General features: G+C 36.4%; 1 protein-coding gene across 1 annotated transcript in view; it reads right to left on the reverse strand.

The window, feature by feature from the left end:
* Positions 1–16,264, reverse strand: part of LOC106672086 (neuropeptide SIFamide receptor-like) — a 76,094-nt gene that overhangs the window by 41,489 nt on the left and 18,341 nt on the right. Inside the window, exon 2 of the mRNA XM_024225235.1 lies at positions 13,217–13,503. Within this exon, the coding sequence (XP_024081003.1) occupies positions 13,217–13,503 (287 nt within the window). The remainder of the gene's footprint in view (positions 1–13,216; positions 13,504–16,264) is intronic.

A 16,264-nucleotide genomic window follows, 5' to 3' on the forward strand; every position in this document is an offset into this window, starting at 1 on the left:
GAGGTGTACCGAGAATGTCCGTATCACTCTACGTTAACTGGGAAATCTAGTTACAACCGGGGCTGACGCAAAGCACCTCAAACGGCTGTTAATTGGAGACGCGAATCTCGCTGAAACCGAAATGTTTTGAAATTTAAAGTAATAAAAATTCAATTCCCATTTCAGAGTAAACAAAGCACAAGTTATTAACTCTTACACGTAAATTTGTAAATCATTTAAAAATATTTTGCTCCAAGATAAAAATCTAGTTGTATTATTATGTAAATAAACGACGTTATCTCACTATTTGCCAAACGAATGATTTGAGCAGAAAAAGTTGATCGATTAAGTTCCTTCCGGTTCACTTTTCTATTTGGACAAAATTTCAAAATAATAGATGAAGTTGTCATATACATGTAGTTAAGGAACAGACATTAGTTTGCCCTATGTGCATAGTCACTTTTAATAATATAAGCCACATGAAATAGCATTTTTAGCTAAAAAGTGTCAACCACTTAGGTTTTTTAATATAAATTTAGACTGATCAAAGTAGGCGTGGCTAAAAGGGTCGAGTTCTCTGATTTGACGTCGTTAAACCGGTTGATCATTAAAAATCATCAGTTAAAACATTAAAAAACACAAAACTAAGATTATCTGTTGCTGACAAGTTATAAATAAATAAAATAAAATATAGGTTACCCTATCGTGGTGATGTGAAAGTAGGCGTGGCTTAGTGAGTAAATGGTAGATTGGGCGTGGCCAAACTGGTCAAAATGTCCAAAATGGCCAAGCTGGGAGTGTCTTAACTGGTTGAATTATTTGTACTTATTTTTTTTATTAAGATCGGCGAAAATTTTGCTTTGTTTGGTGTTCCTCATTATTAAATATAATAAGTTTAGATTGATAAAGTAGACGTGGCTAAGAGGGTCTTAGTCACAAAACCTAGATAATCGGTTGCTGACAAGTTATAAATAAACAATTAAAAAAAAAAAGTTTTATTTGGATTTGATGACAATAAAAAAGATGACAGAATTTTCAAAAGTCTTACAAGAATATAGTTAAATCGTACAAAAAAAACAATAACAACAATATCAATCGTACAACAATAACATCTATATTAATTAGTGTAAATTTGATTTTCTTCCAGTTAATTATCTAATGTTGTATTTTGATACACTTTTTTTATTCCTGTATTTTAAGAAGAAAATTATAATCGGCCTTATAAAAACAACTCAGCCTCAACGGAATATTGTTTTTACAGAGGCAAATGGTATTAGCCAATAAGGTTAATGGCTGTTGAAATTAAAATGACGCTCCACTAAAGGATAAAAGCCCGCTGTAAAATCAGTCACTGGTTTTACGAGCCAGTAAATCTTCCTTTTCCTGGCAGTTACTTATCGGCCCTTTCCGCTTCGACTTTATTGATTTCACCTAATGAAACCGGGTTGCATGTGCATTTCCTCAGGCAAAAGTACTTTATTTTTTAAAAGAATCACTGCTTTTAAATCTGAATGGGTTAATTTTAAGAACAAGCGGTAGAATGTGTAGACTGAATATTAAGGCGAAATTTTGAATAACTAGATAATGCAATGTTTAATTTATAATTAATAATTTTTAAATGCTTTATTTTATTTTTTTGAAAAACCTTGTTAACAAAGGCCTACCTCAGTTATTGTCCTTTGTAATCTACTGAATTCCATACTTTTTAACAAGATAGATTACTTCGTATGAACAAAATAAAAATTGAAAATTCAACCAAATTAGCATCGCTCAATCAGAAAAATCAACCCACCTAGCCAAACTTGCTTTGATCGTTCTAAATTTATATTATATTAAAAACCTAATTGGCTGATACTATTTGCCTAAAAAATAAGGATTATTTGGAAATCGTGAGATGCGGTCTGGTTTGACGTAGATTATAGAAAACATTTTCTTTATCGTGCCAACGTTTCGAGCTTTATTGAAATCATCTTCTGAGTCTGGGATTTATAAACATTATACAAATACACAAATATACATAATACAAATTATACAATTTTAGACGTAATCAAAGTATTTGTACTCACTCAAAGAGTTTGTTTTCTGCTAAGATGTGTCATTAATGTGTGTCATGTTAAGAGTGCCGTGAGATATTAATGTTTTATGTTTATATACGTTGGATTTTGAAGGCATAGAAATTCATTTTTCTATGAGGAATTATATTTATATATTAATTTTGTCTTTAACATACATCACACCAGACCGCATCTCACGATCTCCAAATAATCATTAATTAATGGTCACTAAATACCGCACACTAAAAAATAATGTTCAAAATAAATAATAATCATACCACTACAAATCCATACACTAACTGTGCACATAGTACCGTATTCCTTAAATCCTTAATTATATCAGAAAATTATCTCTAATTCATTCAAGAAAATTATCTCCAATTCATTCAATATTTTCTAAATTTCGGCCAAATGGAAAAACTAACCGGATGGAAACTTTTTGTCGTTGTTTTTTGGAGGATAAAAGTGATAAAAGTCAAAATATTTGTTTAACGGTTGAGAAGAATCCTCGTGGTATATCGCAATTGGTCGAAAAGGAAATACAAATATTTCAAAACCGATACATTATTTAATTTGTTATTCTGTGGCTCAGCCCTGCCTTGAGGGATATAAGTTCATTAAAGGAAAACCACGCCGGGTCTGATCATTACCAAAAATTTCCAGGATACAACTTTGACAGGAGTTTCCTCTTTCAGGAGGAGGGAGAAACGGGCCCATTCTTGAATCCGCAATAGCATTGATTCCTCATTATTTCGTGGCCGGCTTTTGTCCCAACTTTATAACCCCAAAGTGCGATAAATGAGCACTGACTCCCGACGGAGCATAAGCCAGGTGAAAAAAAAGGTGACCGAAATTGTCATCATTGATTCTCTCCATAATAAACTCTGTTGACCAGGACGGTTTTTCTTTTTTTTCGGAGGGGGGATTTTGTTTATTTTTAAAGGGTGTCTGTGGATATGGATAACGTGAAAAAATTGACGTTTCCAATGTTTAAAGAAACTTGCATAAAATAAATAAAAAATATAACAAACATTGTCAGCATAATGGTTTTTTGTTACAAAGTTACAATTAATTCAAAAGAATTATTTGCTTGTTTAACCGTTTAAAATATCGTCTAATATGTTTTAAATAAAGTGAATTATACTCGGTGAAACCTTAGAGCTGCTTTTCAACTTCCTTCCTTTATCATCAAACAAACTAATGGATTTCAGACTTGGCCAAACTCCTCTCACTCTCTCTCTCTCTCTCTCTCTCTCACTCTCTCTCTATTTCTCTCTCTCTCTCTCACTCTCTCTCTATTTCTCTCTCTCTCTCTCACACGCAGACATGGCTTACCCAACTCCCTTTATAACTTCCCCACACGGAGGCTATCCATTCCGAGGAAAGATCCATGAAATAGGACATCAGACGAACCTACGCCTGAACGGTTTCATTACAAAGTAACAATTTTCAGTAGTTTGGCAATAATTAAATTGTCAAGTTTTATGAACGGTTTACGTAAAGTTCTCGACCCTTGATCATCAATATTTGGGCCAAAAATAAAATCCGATCCAGGTAATTAATCTCTGATGAGGGGGGCAAATCTCTCTCCAGCAGTAAATGTCCTAGCGCGGATCTATTTTACAGCCCTCTTTGACCTTTAAGGCTCATCCTTTGTCGAGGATATATTATTCCGTATCGGAGAAGTTTATGTCAACTAGTTTTTTGTTCAATTACTCCAAATTTATCCTTAGCCTGAGAAATAATAAACGTATATTCCTTTTATCAGACTTATGTTAATTTATGCATGGTTTAATCCAATAATATTGGTCTGTTGCACTTACAATTTGAAATAGGTTGATTAAGATTCGTGTTCCGATTGACCAAATAAATTCTGATTCTGATTTAATTTTTTTTTATTACAATCTGTAATTATTATTTACAATATGTAATTTGCGGATACATGAACTTATGTACAACTATTTCCATTGAGGGGAGAAGATAATCAATGTTATCCTCCCTATACTACTCTATACTACTTTTTTTTTTTTTTTTTTTTTTTTTTTTTTGAAAGGAGGTCGCGGGACTATTTCCTCTTAAGACGCCTTATAGTGTTGTAGGGATGGGTTCTGTCAGATAGGGCTTGGGCAAGACTATTTGGATGGTGGGAGAGTTTTTTGTGAAACTTGGTAAATTTTTGGGGAATAAATTTTTGGATATAAGGAATTTGAAGGTCGTTGTGGAGATTAGCATTTGAGACCAAATAAATTCATTTAATTAATCTTTAAGTAAGGTACTGGTTCAGATAAATAAGTCAGTGTCACGAGCGGGATTCGAACCCACGACCTTCGGCTAAATACGCCGCTGCTCTACCACTTGAGCTATCTTGACTTCCATTCGGACATCAACTTCCCATCTCAACCCCACCTTTTGACTTTGAAAAATAGCAAAAAGGAGGGAAAATTCAAAAGGTAAGTTTGAGATTGGAAGTTAGTGTCTGAGTGGATCGAAGTCACGATAGCTCAAGTGGTAGAGCAGCGGCGTATCTAACCGAAGATCTTGGGTTCGAATCCCGCTCGTGAAACTGAATTTTTTATCTAAACTAAAAACCTTAATTAATTGAACAATAAAGAAAATGTTTTTCTAAACCTACATCACGCAAGACCAAACCTCACGATCCCCAAATAATAATTGAAAATCATAACATTCACAATTGGTTGGGAGAAGATATAAGGGAGTTGACAATTGAAAACGAATGACACTAATATTTCTATCTCAACCACACTTTACATAAAATTAAAAATATCTGAATAATTGTTTTCGTTCAGCAATAGACCAATTCAAACAAAATATATAAATTTATAGATTTTATGAAATTACTGAATTTTTTAAAGTGGGCAGACAGTAGAGTTTGTTTTGTTTGTGAGCGAACCTCTCAAGAAGGTTGAGAAAAAACTGAATGTTTTTCACACTTCGAGATTCAAAAAGTTTGCATTCAAAGTCCCATGTCTATGCTCTGCGATTATTGAAGGTGCAATGCTGGTCCATTCGGATATCAACTTCCCATCTCAACCCACCTTCAAATTTTCCCTCATTTTTGCCATTTTTCAAATGTCGTGTAATCTATTTGATTCTCGGCGACAAATGAAATGGCCACGGAGAACTTTAGTGAAGTATAATTCATTTTGCTCATTACATCTATTAAGTTTCGTGGTCCGATTGACCAAATAAATTCTTTTCGTGAATCTTTAATTAAGATTTTGGTTGAGATAAAAAGTCAGTGTCACGAGCGGGATTCGAACCCACGACCTTCGGCTAAATACGCCACTGCTCGACCACTTGAGCTACGTGTCTTCGATCCACTCGGATTCCCATCCGATCCAACTCCCTATCTCAACCTACATCCTTTTGAATTTTCCCTCGTTTTTGCAATTTTTCAAAAATCAATTAATCTAAAGATTAAAGGGTTGAGAAGGGAAGTTGGTGTCTGAGTAGATCGAAGTCATGATAGTTCAAGTGGTAGAGCAGCGGCGTCTTTCGCCGAAGGTCGTGGGTTCGAATCCCGCTCGTGACACTGACTTTTTATCTCAACCCAAACCTTAATTATAGTTTAATTAATTGAAAAGAATTTATTTGGTCAATCGGACCACGAAGTCTAATATATATATTACATTAATTATTGGGATTGATCGGACAAAGTGAAGGAAACAGCTTAGAATGGACTATGATCACTTTAGTCTATCATCTTGCCCAATGATAAAATTTTAATTTAGCCTATTTTAATGAAATTGTAATAAACTTGTTGGTAATTTTGATGGTCGCTGATCTTCTTAACCGTGTTGTTCTTTTGTTCTAATGATTTAAGTAGGAGGAGTAGGGTTTACGACTGTCTTAATTATTTTGAGTACACATCCTTGACTTACTTCAATAAATTTTATATTGTACCAAAACTTAAAAAAACGCTTCTGCAATTCTCGGTATTTTCTTAAGCTCTTTTTCATTAATAACAATGACAAATGCGGTATAAATTTCTAATGAGGATCCAGGGAACAAAGGCCGCTTCTCCTCCGGCGATCCATCGTGATCTTTGAAGATAGTTTACCCTTGAATGTTTGATGCCGTTTTGAGTGTTTGGAGGGGCTCTCGAGTAGAACTGGTGGCCCAGAGGAAAGACATTTCCGAGCCGAACTTCAACGTATACATTTTTCCCACAGGAGAGAAAACCCGAGGAAAATGAAATACGTCGAGTTTAGGGAAAAGGCGAAAGGTAAGACAATCCCATCGCAGATTTTGTCTTGTCTCTGAGCGGAATCCCATTTCGGAAAAAGAGATGACTGAGTCGATAAGTAGACCAACACGGCATCATCAATACCGGCACACTGTGATATGCATGATAATCCTTGCACAAGCTGCCCACTCCATCCGGTACGAATTACGTTATAAAACGTTAATTTATTAATGAAAACGTTACTGCCACGAGCGGGATTCGAACCCACGACCTTCGGCTTAAAACGCCGCTGGTCTAACCACTTGAGCTACTCACATACTTGTGATTGAATTTCAGTCAGGCTTTAGACGCGGATATTCCACCATTGATAATTTATATACCTTAATGAACATTATCAATCTGAGATTTTTAAAAAGAGGTCAAAAGTTATATTGCCTATTTGTGGATTTTAAAGCCGCTTTTGACAGTGTTGACCGGAGAGCCCTCTACTTCAAACTTTGTAATTTAGGTGCCTCTACCAAATTTATAAATATTTTAAAATCGTTATACTCCAACTGCTTATCAGCGGTGCATGGGCGCAATGGAGTCTCGGAGTTTTTTCGGGTGGATTCAGGTGTCAAGCAGGGTTGTTTGCTAAGTCCTCTCTTGTTCTCTCTCTTTCTAGATGACCTTCCCTCTGTACTTGATGGTGGCGTTCGCATTGGTGACGTGTCAGTCAGTATACTAATGTACGCAGACGATGTGGTTTTCCTGTCTACAAATCCTCTAACGCTCCAAAAAAATATTGACAAACTGGTGGCTTATTGTGACCTATGGAATCTTTCTGTTAATTTAAATAAAACCAAATGTCTAGTTTTTCGTTCGGGCGGTCGGCTTGCATCCAATGAAAAGTGGTTTTTTAATGGGAAACCAATAGAGACGGTATCTCAGTATAAGTATTTGGGTGTGTCCTTAACTCCGAGATTATCAATGAACACGCATCTTCTCGATAGGGTCTCCGTAGCTAAACGTGCTATTAATAGAGTTTGGCCTGCTTTCCTTTCCCAGGAACTAGTGCCTCTTCCATTTAAGTTCGGTCTCTTTAAGTCTGTTTGTCTTTCCGTAGTCTGTTATGGAGCTCAGGCTTGGGGTGCGCAACGATTCGAAGTTATTGAGAAATTCCAGCGTTTTTTCATTAAAAAATTATTTGGTATTCCATCGGTAGCTCCAAACCATATGGTTTATCTCGAAACGGAGGTAGATCTACTTGAAGTGTTCACCTTGAAGTTACACTTTGATTACTGCCTAAGGATGTTGAGGTTACCTCCTCATAGATTGCCAAGAATCTCTGCCTTGGAAATAATAAAAGCCAAAACTTTCTGGTTTAGGAATTGGATTGATCTGGCTCAGAGATATGATTGTGAATTGACTGTGGAAGACATGTCATTATGGAGTGGCCAATTGGCCACCTTATTGAGTAAAATGAAATCTGCACACCATGAGGAGCTTCAGAAAAAAGCTGTAGTCCCGTCCCGTTTTACATTATATCCGGAACTTGATCATTGTGCGGGCATTTGCAGCCTGATTGTGGACCGGTCGTGTGGTCTATCGTTTAGAGAGCTCCGCTGGCTATTTAAATTGAGGTGCGATTGCTATTCTTAAATTACACTCCATTGATGGAAAAAGTAGTTGAATTGTGCCCACTATGTAATTCCAGAGCGGTGGAAAACACATTTCATTTTGTCGCCGAATGTTTGATTCTGGCAGAGATTCGCGACCTGCACGTTGGTCTGGCGAGGCTGACCAGACCCGCACTCATAGCAATGTTAAATGATGGCCGTCTGTGTCGTCCTCTCATCAGATTTGCTCGCCATGCTTGGACTTACAGATTCGAGCTAGTCCAACACTTTAATTATTAATGTTTTACAATATCTCTTTATTTTGTTAGCTTTTATTATTACTATTTCTTCGATTTTCGGCTCTAGTATTGCTTTATTTTTGATTTATTAATTTATTTAATTTTTGTAAGTTTGTTTAATTTAATCTCAGTATTTTATAGTATGTTCATAGACTAATTTAATTTAATTATTTCATGTATTTTTATTATTATTATTATTATTATTCTGTGTTTGCTCACATCAACTCCAGCTGACGGACTGTTGTCCATGCCGTAAAGTATTTTGTAACATATTTTGAGTTTGTTGTATTCCATGTAAATAAATACTATTATTCATTCATTCATTCATTCACATACTTGTGACAGTCACGATAGTTCAAGTTGTTAGAGCAGTGGCGTATTGAGCCGAAGGTCGTGAGTTCGAATCCCGCTCGTGACACTAACTTTTTCATTTCAACCAAAACCTTGGTTGAAAAAACCTTGGTAATTTAGTCAATACACCACTAAATATAATGGAGTTAATTTATTAAGTTGCACTTTTCAAGCGTCTATTTTTGTAACGTCAATTAGTAAAGAAATTACAAGAAGAGAATGGTGGTGTTTAGTGGTGTGATCAACCAGCGAAAACAAGCAGACACAGGATTCCGGACAAATTTTTCGCATTCCGCGTAAAACTCGATATTTCGTTTATGCTTCACTTACACAGGGTAATTCACTACTCATACGACAAAAGTTTCCAAAAATTAAATTCTAGAAGGTGTTTCTTAGAAAAAATGTAACGCTCTTTTCAGTGTTTCTTTCTTTAAATTTACCCAAGTTCGTTTTGGCACGAAAAAATGGCTAACTTTGAAAACGCATATTTCTTCAGCCTTTTAAGACACAGATCTGCAACTTAGGTCTCATTTTTTAGACTATTTTACGCAGAAGAAGATGGCTTTTGTAAAATGTTTTCTAGCTCCAGTCATTCATCAGTGAATTCAAAAATCCGGGAACATGTTAATTTTTGCACTTTTTACGAAAACTTCAAATTGAGCTTTGGAGCCAGGAAATCGTCCTGGACCGGCGTACAGTGAGGCCAAAACGCCAAAAAAGCGGGAAAAAATTCAGTTACACCCGAGCTATTTGAGGTAAGCTACCCGAATTTTTTACATTTAGGTTTTTTGGTGTGCTGAATGTAATGAACTTTTTTCAAATCGATTGGACCACAGCAAACAGTCCAAAATAAACTCTATTAACCAGGATTTTTTTGGGAGGGATTAGTTTTGTTTATTTTTAAAGGGTGCCTGTGGATTTGGATAACATGAAAAAACAGAATTTTCCAAACAATTCTGCAATGTTTTAAGTAAAATTGCATAAAATAAATAAAAAATATAAAAAAACATTATCAGTATAATGCTTTTTTATGCTATAATTGATTCAAAAGAATTATTTGCCTATTTAACGGATTAAAATATCTTACCCAATGTTTGGGTGGTGTAAAATAGTGGTCGAAAATTAAAAAATAGAACAGACATATTTTGTCATATTTTTGGCATATTTTGACATATTTTGGTTCAACAATCACCACGGACATATTTTTCTATACGCTGAATTCAATGGAACTGTTCTCGAATCGTTTGGTTCACAGTATACCATCCAAATTTGTGGACGTTGGACGAAACACCTCAATTCAACAGCTTCCCAATGATCATCGTTCTAATTGTTTTATTTTATGTGTGGTGTTTAGTGACCGTTAGCCAATGATTATTTGGTGGTCGTGAGGTGCGGTCCGGTGTGACGTAGGTTTTAGAAAAACATTTGCTTTATCATGACAACGTTTCGATCTTTTTTCAAATCATCTTCAGAGTCTGGGATTTATAAACATTGTAGCTCATGTTAGAAAATTTTAGATTATATTTTTTGTATTTTTTATCTAAAATTTTCTAGCATTGTTTAAATTCCTTCTTTTTTAAATCTCAAATTTTCTAGCATTATGCATATTTTTAATCTCAAATTTTCTAGCATTCTATAAATTCATTCTTTTTTTAAATCTAAAATTTTCTAGCATTGTATGAATTCATTTTTTTGAATCTCATATTTTCTATCGTTGTATAAATTCATTCTTTTTTTACTAAAATTTTCTTGTGTTTTATAAATTTATTTTTTTATATGGAATTTTTTAGCATTGTGTAAATTCATTTTTCCCATTCATTTTACATCCTAGATATATTTGTAAAATTTAAACAATGTTTATAAATCCCAGGCCCTGAAGATGATCTCAATAAAAACGAAACGTTTGCACGATAAAGAAAATGTTTTTCTAAAACCTACGTCACACCAGTACGTATTGAAACAATAGGTTCATATATGACAAAATCGTGACAGAGAGTGATCCTTTTTTTCCATGACCACTTAAAAAACACGTTTTTTTATCGAAAATTTGCGAATAACTCGAAAACGGTATCGAAGTCTGGCAAAGTGGAAGGTGACCAATTGGAAGCTTATTCAAATTTACTATCGATTGCTGAAGGGCGCCGCTCCAGGACGATTTCCCGGCTCCACAGCTCATTTTGAAGTTTTCGTAAAAAGTACAAAAATTAACATATGTCCGATTTTTGAATTTACTGATGAATGACTGAAACTAGGAAAACATTTAAAAAGAAAACATCTTATTCAGCGTAAAATTGGCAAAAAACGAGATCTAGTGCAGGGGTGTTAATTAAAAATCTGAGAAAACATGCTTTTCTAAAGTTGGCAATTTTTTCGTACAAAAACTATGGGGTCGATTTTTGATGGGCAGTGGAGTTCAAGAGCTATGAGTAGTTCAACTGTTAATTCCAAGGAATGCATATTAGTGTATCTCTAATTTAATTAATTATTATTTTTATGTAAGGTAAAGATGAAAAAGTTAGTGTCACGAGCGGGATTCGAACCCACGACTTCGGGTCAATACGCCGCTGCTCTGACTTCAGCTATCGTGACTTCGATCCTCCTTTGAATTTTACCTCTTTTTCCATTTTTTCTTTCGTGCCTGAGTGAATCGAAGGATAACCCAAGTGGTTAGAGCTGCGGCGTATGGAGCCGAAGGTCATGGGTTCGAATCCGGCACGTGACACTAACTTTTAAACTCGGTTAAAAAAAAGTTGGTCATTCTCCTTAAACTTAAAAGAATCCCATCACTCCTTCTTACTTTATCCTGAAATAGCTGAATCAGGTGCAGACCTCTAGTCAGATATACTAATGCAAGGCGGTCCCACAAGGTTGTCTTAGTCCTAACCTGCGTATCATTTATAATGCTAACTCCGCTATATTCCAACTCCATCATTACTACCTACTCGGATAATAAAGCGATTTTGTCTTCTTACCTGAAAGAGTACAATAAGCCTGTCTGCAGTGCCAGAGGAGCGTAAATCCTCACTTCGTAGTATACGGTTTCTAACCTAAATCATATTTAAGCAACGCCCAACATCAAGAACACCTCGAGTTTATAAAAAACTGGTGTAAAATATGTAGGTCACGACTGAGTACACAGTGAACATTTGCATTTAAAAAATTTTGCCGTCTACTGTACATCAACAAGGAGCTATCGACGAGCACTCAAGTCAGATACTTAGGACATGTCTAGGCAGCAGTCGAGTAATTTTCCTAGAAGACATGAACTACTATGAAGTTTTCCTCATAGAAATCTGTTTTGACAGTTAAAACTCAACTAACTTGATACAAGTCTTAAGACTACTTTGGGCATAGGAAGTAGAATTTTGCGGCTTGTCAGACAAATAAAAGATTCTTACTAAGTTTCTAAACCGAATCCATGACGACCTCAACATTCATGTTCAGTTCTCAACATTGAGAATGATTTCAATTAATTAATCTTTATGTAAGGCACTAGTTGAAATAAAAAAGTCAGTGTCACCAGCGGGATTCGAACCCACGACCTTCGGCTCAATACGCCGCTGCTCTAACCACCTGAGCTTCGATCCACTCGGACACCAACCTCTCATCTCAACCTAACCTTTCGAATTTGCCCTTATTTCTTTCGTGTCCGAGTGAACCGAAGTTGTTAGAATATTGATCCTAAGGTTCGAATACCGCTCGTTTTATTCGCTTTTTTATTTCAATCAGTATCTTATATAAAGATTAATTAATTGAAATAAATAAGTTGGTTAAGTAGACCACTAAACATAAATATTTAATTAAAGATTAACTTAAGGCACATTGATAGTATTTATCACAATTACCACGAGTGTATGAAAATCTGATCGATCCCGTGAATCATACGATACCCGTGATACCAGATCATACGACGTTCAAGGAAATATCCCCCGGGAGGGAATAAAGGGCGATAGGCATATACGAACAGTGACACCTCCTTTAACAAAAACAGATAGAGATAAATAGAAGGGGACGAGAAAAAAAATAAGAGACTTTTTACGTTTGGCGGAGCAAAGCTAAAGATTCAACGGACATTTTATTTACCTTAACCCTTATGATGTATTATTCCCTTGGTCGTGAGACGTCCTCTTTTATTAGGCTGTTTGAATATTCATGCACACCTTTCTGATTCCCCTTTGATGTGTAAACTGTTAACGAAATTCGGCCCATGTCAAGGACTTCTTTCTGAAATGATGAAATCCGGATGGTGCGAGGGATGGAATTATAACGTAAAATGGACGATAGTTGAAATTCATCGTGAGAAATTATCGACAAAACGAATCCCTTTTCTTTTTAAAAGATGACTTTCAAATATTACTCAAGGTAATTAATAAATTTATTATGTTTCTTCAATTGTTACGATTTTCCCTGTAATTTCATCCCCTAGATCTTTCAGAACGGACGATTTCAACACTGTGGTTTGGGCGCTCATCCAGACTGAACAACAATTTTATAAAGATAGTATTAAATGAAATACTTGAAAATGAGGGAATAAATAAACACTTATCCTGGTTAATCTATTAAAACAGGAAGCGAACCTTGCTAACAAAAAACTGACAATTTGATTTCTTTAGTTTTCATAAAATTGCTACTTTTTAACTTTAACCAACTGGTCTATGTGAAATTACAGAATTAACAACACAAATAATTTGAAATGGTATAACTCGATTGTATTTAAACGATTCGTACCTGTCATGACGTTGCTGACTAGTGTGAAGGGCAGACAGATGACGTTGACCAGGAGATCCGCGCAGGCTAGATTCGCGATGAAGAGGTTGGTCGGAGAGCGCATTCTGGGGCTCCGGTAGACAACGCTGACGACGAAGACGTTCCCGGTAACGCCTATGACGAAGACGGACGTGTAAGCGATGCAGAAGAAGACCGTGACCGGAAAGGAGTAGCGGAACTCGTAGATGGCCCCTTCTGCGCAGACTGAGCCGTTCACACCGAGGCACGTCGTCTTGTTTATACCGGTTCTGGAAAAAAATGGCATACATCATTGGAAACAAAAGTTTTACAGTTTTGAATCTATTGGATAAGTCGTCTAACCGAATTTATTTGTCAGATAAGCGTTAGACTGAGCATTTGATTACATTCACTTTTCAGACTACATCTCAGTTTTCGATAATTAAAGCTAGTGTGTTCAGGGTTCCATGAGCACAACGCCAACTGCGGCCCTGGAGCTTTTTTTAAACCTCCCACCACTTCACATTTTAATCCAAGGAGAAGCCAGAACAGCAGCCCACAGAATCATAACAACCATCTGCTAGGATAGGCTATGTGAATAAACAATGGAAACTGAGGAAGGAGATATAGGCAGATGCTAGTTATGTCAACTGATGCCAAAGTACAACTTCACCAAGAAGTACGAAGTACTGATACCAGACCGGGAAGAATGGGCCAAGGGAACACCACTAAAAGCAAAGTCCTACTGGTATACTGACGGCTCCAAAACCGACAAGGTACGGGAGCTGGGGTCTTTGGGATGAACCCCAAGACCGAACTGACGGTAAACCTAGGCAAGTACGCTACAGGTTTCCAGTCTGAAATCATAGCGATTGAACAATGGGCCAAAGAAATAAAAATACTAGGAAAGGCTGCTCCATCCTCGTTATTCATTTTGCTACCATCGGTGTATATTTCGATTTTGTCTTGCCACGATACTGACTCTGTTAGTTCTTGAGTTCTACAAGCCGGATGGGACCATTCATTTTCATTCAGTGTGGGTTCCAAGATAAGTGCAGGGAGGGCTTTTTTATTGGATGATGTTTTTATGGTGAAGTAGAAATCGGTTAGTTCCCCAGTTTAAGTTCAATCGGGGCTACCCCTGCCATCATGCAATCTGCTTCATACGAAATTGTGCTATATCCTTTGACTATTCGTAGAGCGATTTTTCTTTGTACATCTTCAAGTTTTTTCTTATTGTCTATAGCTTTAATCCAGACTAGTGCTGCGTACTTCAATAATGGTAGTATGGATCCAGAATAGATGATTTAAAGTGCCTCGGATCCTTTGCCGAACGTGCAAGCATATCGATGAGTTGCAATGCTTTTTGGCTAATATAGTCGACCTGTTTCTTCCAGATAAACTTGCTATCAAAAATTAAAAAATTGGTAAACAATCGTATGACCTCTTGGAGTTTGGTTCTCTTTAACTGTAGCAGTGAGTTGGCCTACCTTGGCGAGGGTTGTTTTAGCATAAATTTACTGAGCCTTGCGTTCCTAGAGTTTATCCACTTTTAGGTTCAGGGCGTATACGTGGTTTTGCAGATCCTCCTGAGGCCAGTGTGTATGCCTTGTCGTTACCCAAAATTCCTTTCTGTACTGGTAGCCAAATCAGGTTGTTATATTCCCAGGTTTTGACAATTTAGGAAGCATTCCATGTCTAATTTTGATGTAATTTTTTACATGTTAATGCTTTAATAATTAAATTCACTAATTTCGTGGTCCGCTTGACCAATTAGTATATTACAATTAATTAAGGTTTTTAGTTAAGATAAAAAAGTAAATGGCACGAGCGGGATTCGAACCCACGATCTTCGGGTAGATACGCCGCTGCTCAACCACTTGAGCTATCGTGACCTCGATCCACTCGGACACCAACTTCCCATCTCAACCGCACTTTTTGAATTTTCCCTCCTTTTTGCCATTTTTCAAGTGGGTCGAGGTCACGATAGCTCAAGTGGTAGAGCAGCGGCGTATGTAGCCGAAGATCGTGGGTTCGAATCCCGCTCGGGCCATTTACTTTTTTATCTCAACTAATAACCTTAATTAACAGCTGTAATAATTGCTTACTGGTGTTGATTTTTGTCTCTCATTTCTTTTAAATAATCTTTTGGAGGCCACGGGTTAGGCGTTCAACCCTGACGGTAAAGGTCCCGGGTTCGAATCCTGTATTCAAACCAGACATACTAATAGGCTTTTTTTTAAAAACACCGACACCCCGAGAATTCAAATAACCTCATAGTTAAAATACCTACGTAAAAAAATAAATAAAAATTCTCTTTTCTCCGTAAATCTTAAAAATTATAAAGTTTAGTTGAGTCTTCAGAGTGTGAAATAAAATTCAGTTCAAAAAAGACGATTGTCAATTGAGCTAATTTTTGTGCTGGTTTTTAACTCACTCAGGTTCAACTTGATTGGAGCTTTTCATTAAAATATAAAATTTATTCGTTTGAGTTATTCTAATTAAATTATGTTTAATCAATTTAATTGAACGTTTTATCGTTAACGAAACAGTTTTAACGCGACGCCATTTTAGTTAATATTTAACGATCTCTGTTCATTTACTTTAACCTTTTAAATTAATACGTTTATTTACAGACGGATCGTCAGTGTAAATGCTGATCGCATCCGAGAGTTGGCGGTGTGAATCCCGGCTATAAATATTCGATATACGCCCTTGTAATTTTTCATCATTTCGCCTTTCACACCAAAGGGGTAAAATTGACAAAAGGCGGATCATTTTTCGTCCGTAGGCCCTCTCCAATAAGACAATATTTCTTAAATAAATCAATCTACCCCCGAGTGGCCTGGAGGAGATAGGTCAGATTGATGGCTAAACAATTCCAGTGGGACAAATGGGTGCATAGGCGTCGTGGGAGGTCGCTAATCAGGAGGTGGCCACCTTATCTCCGACCCATCCTTCACTGACCTAACACCTCAAATCGTCCTACTCGGCCCTTCCGCGACCTACATTTGCCAACGGAAGCTATTTCTCACCCGGGGACTTAACTGA

The sequence above is a fragment of the Cimex lectularius genome, unplaced genomic scaffold (assembly GCF_000648675.2).
Source record: "Cimex lectularius strain Harlan isolate CLEC.00 unplaced genomic scaffold, Clec_2.1 scaffold93, whole genome shotgun sequence".
NCBI lineage: Eukaryota > Metazoa > Arthropoda > Insecta > Hemiptera > Cimicidae > Cimex > Cimex lectularius.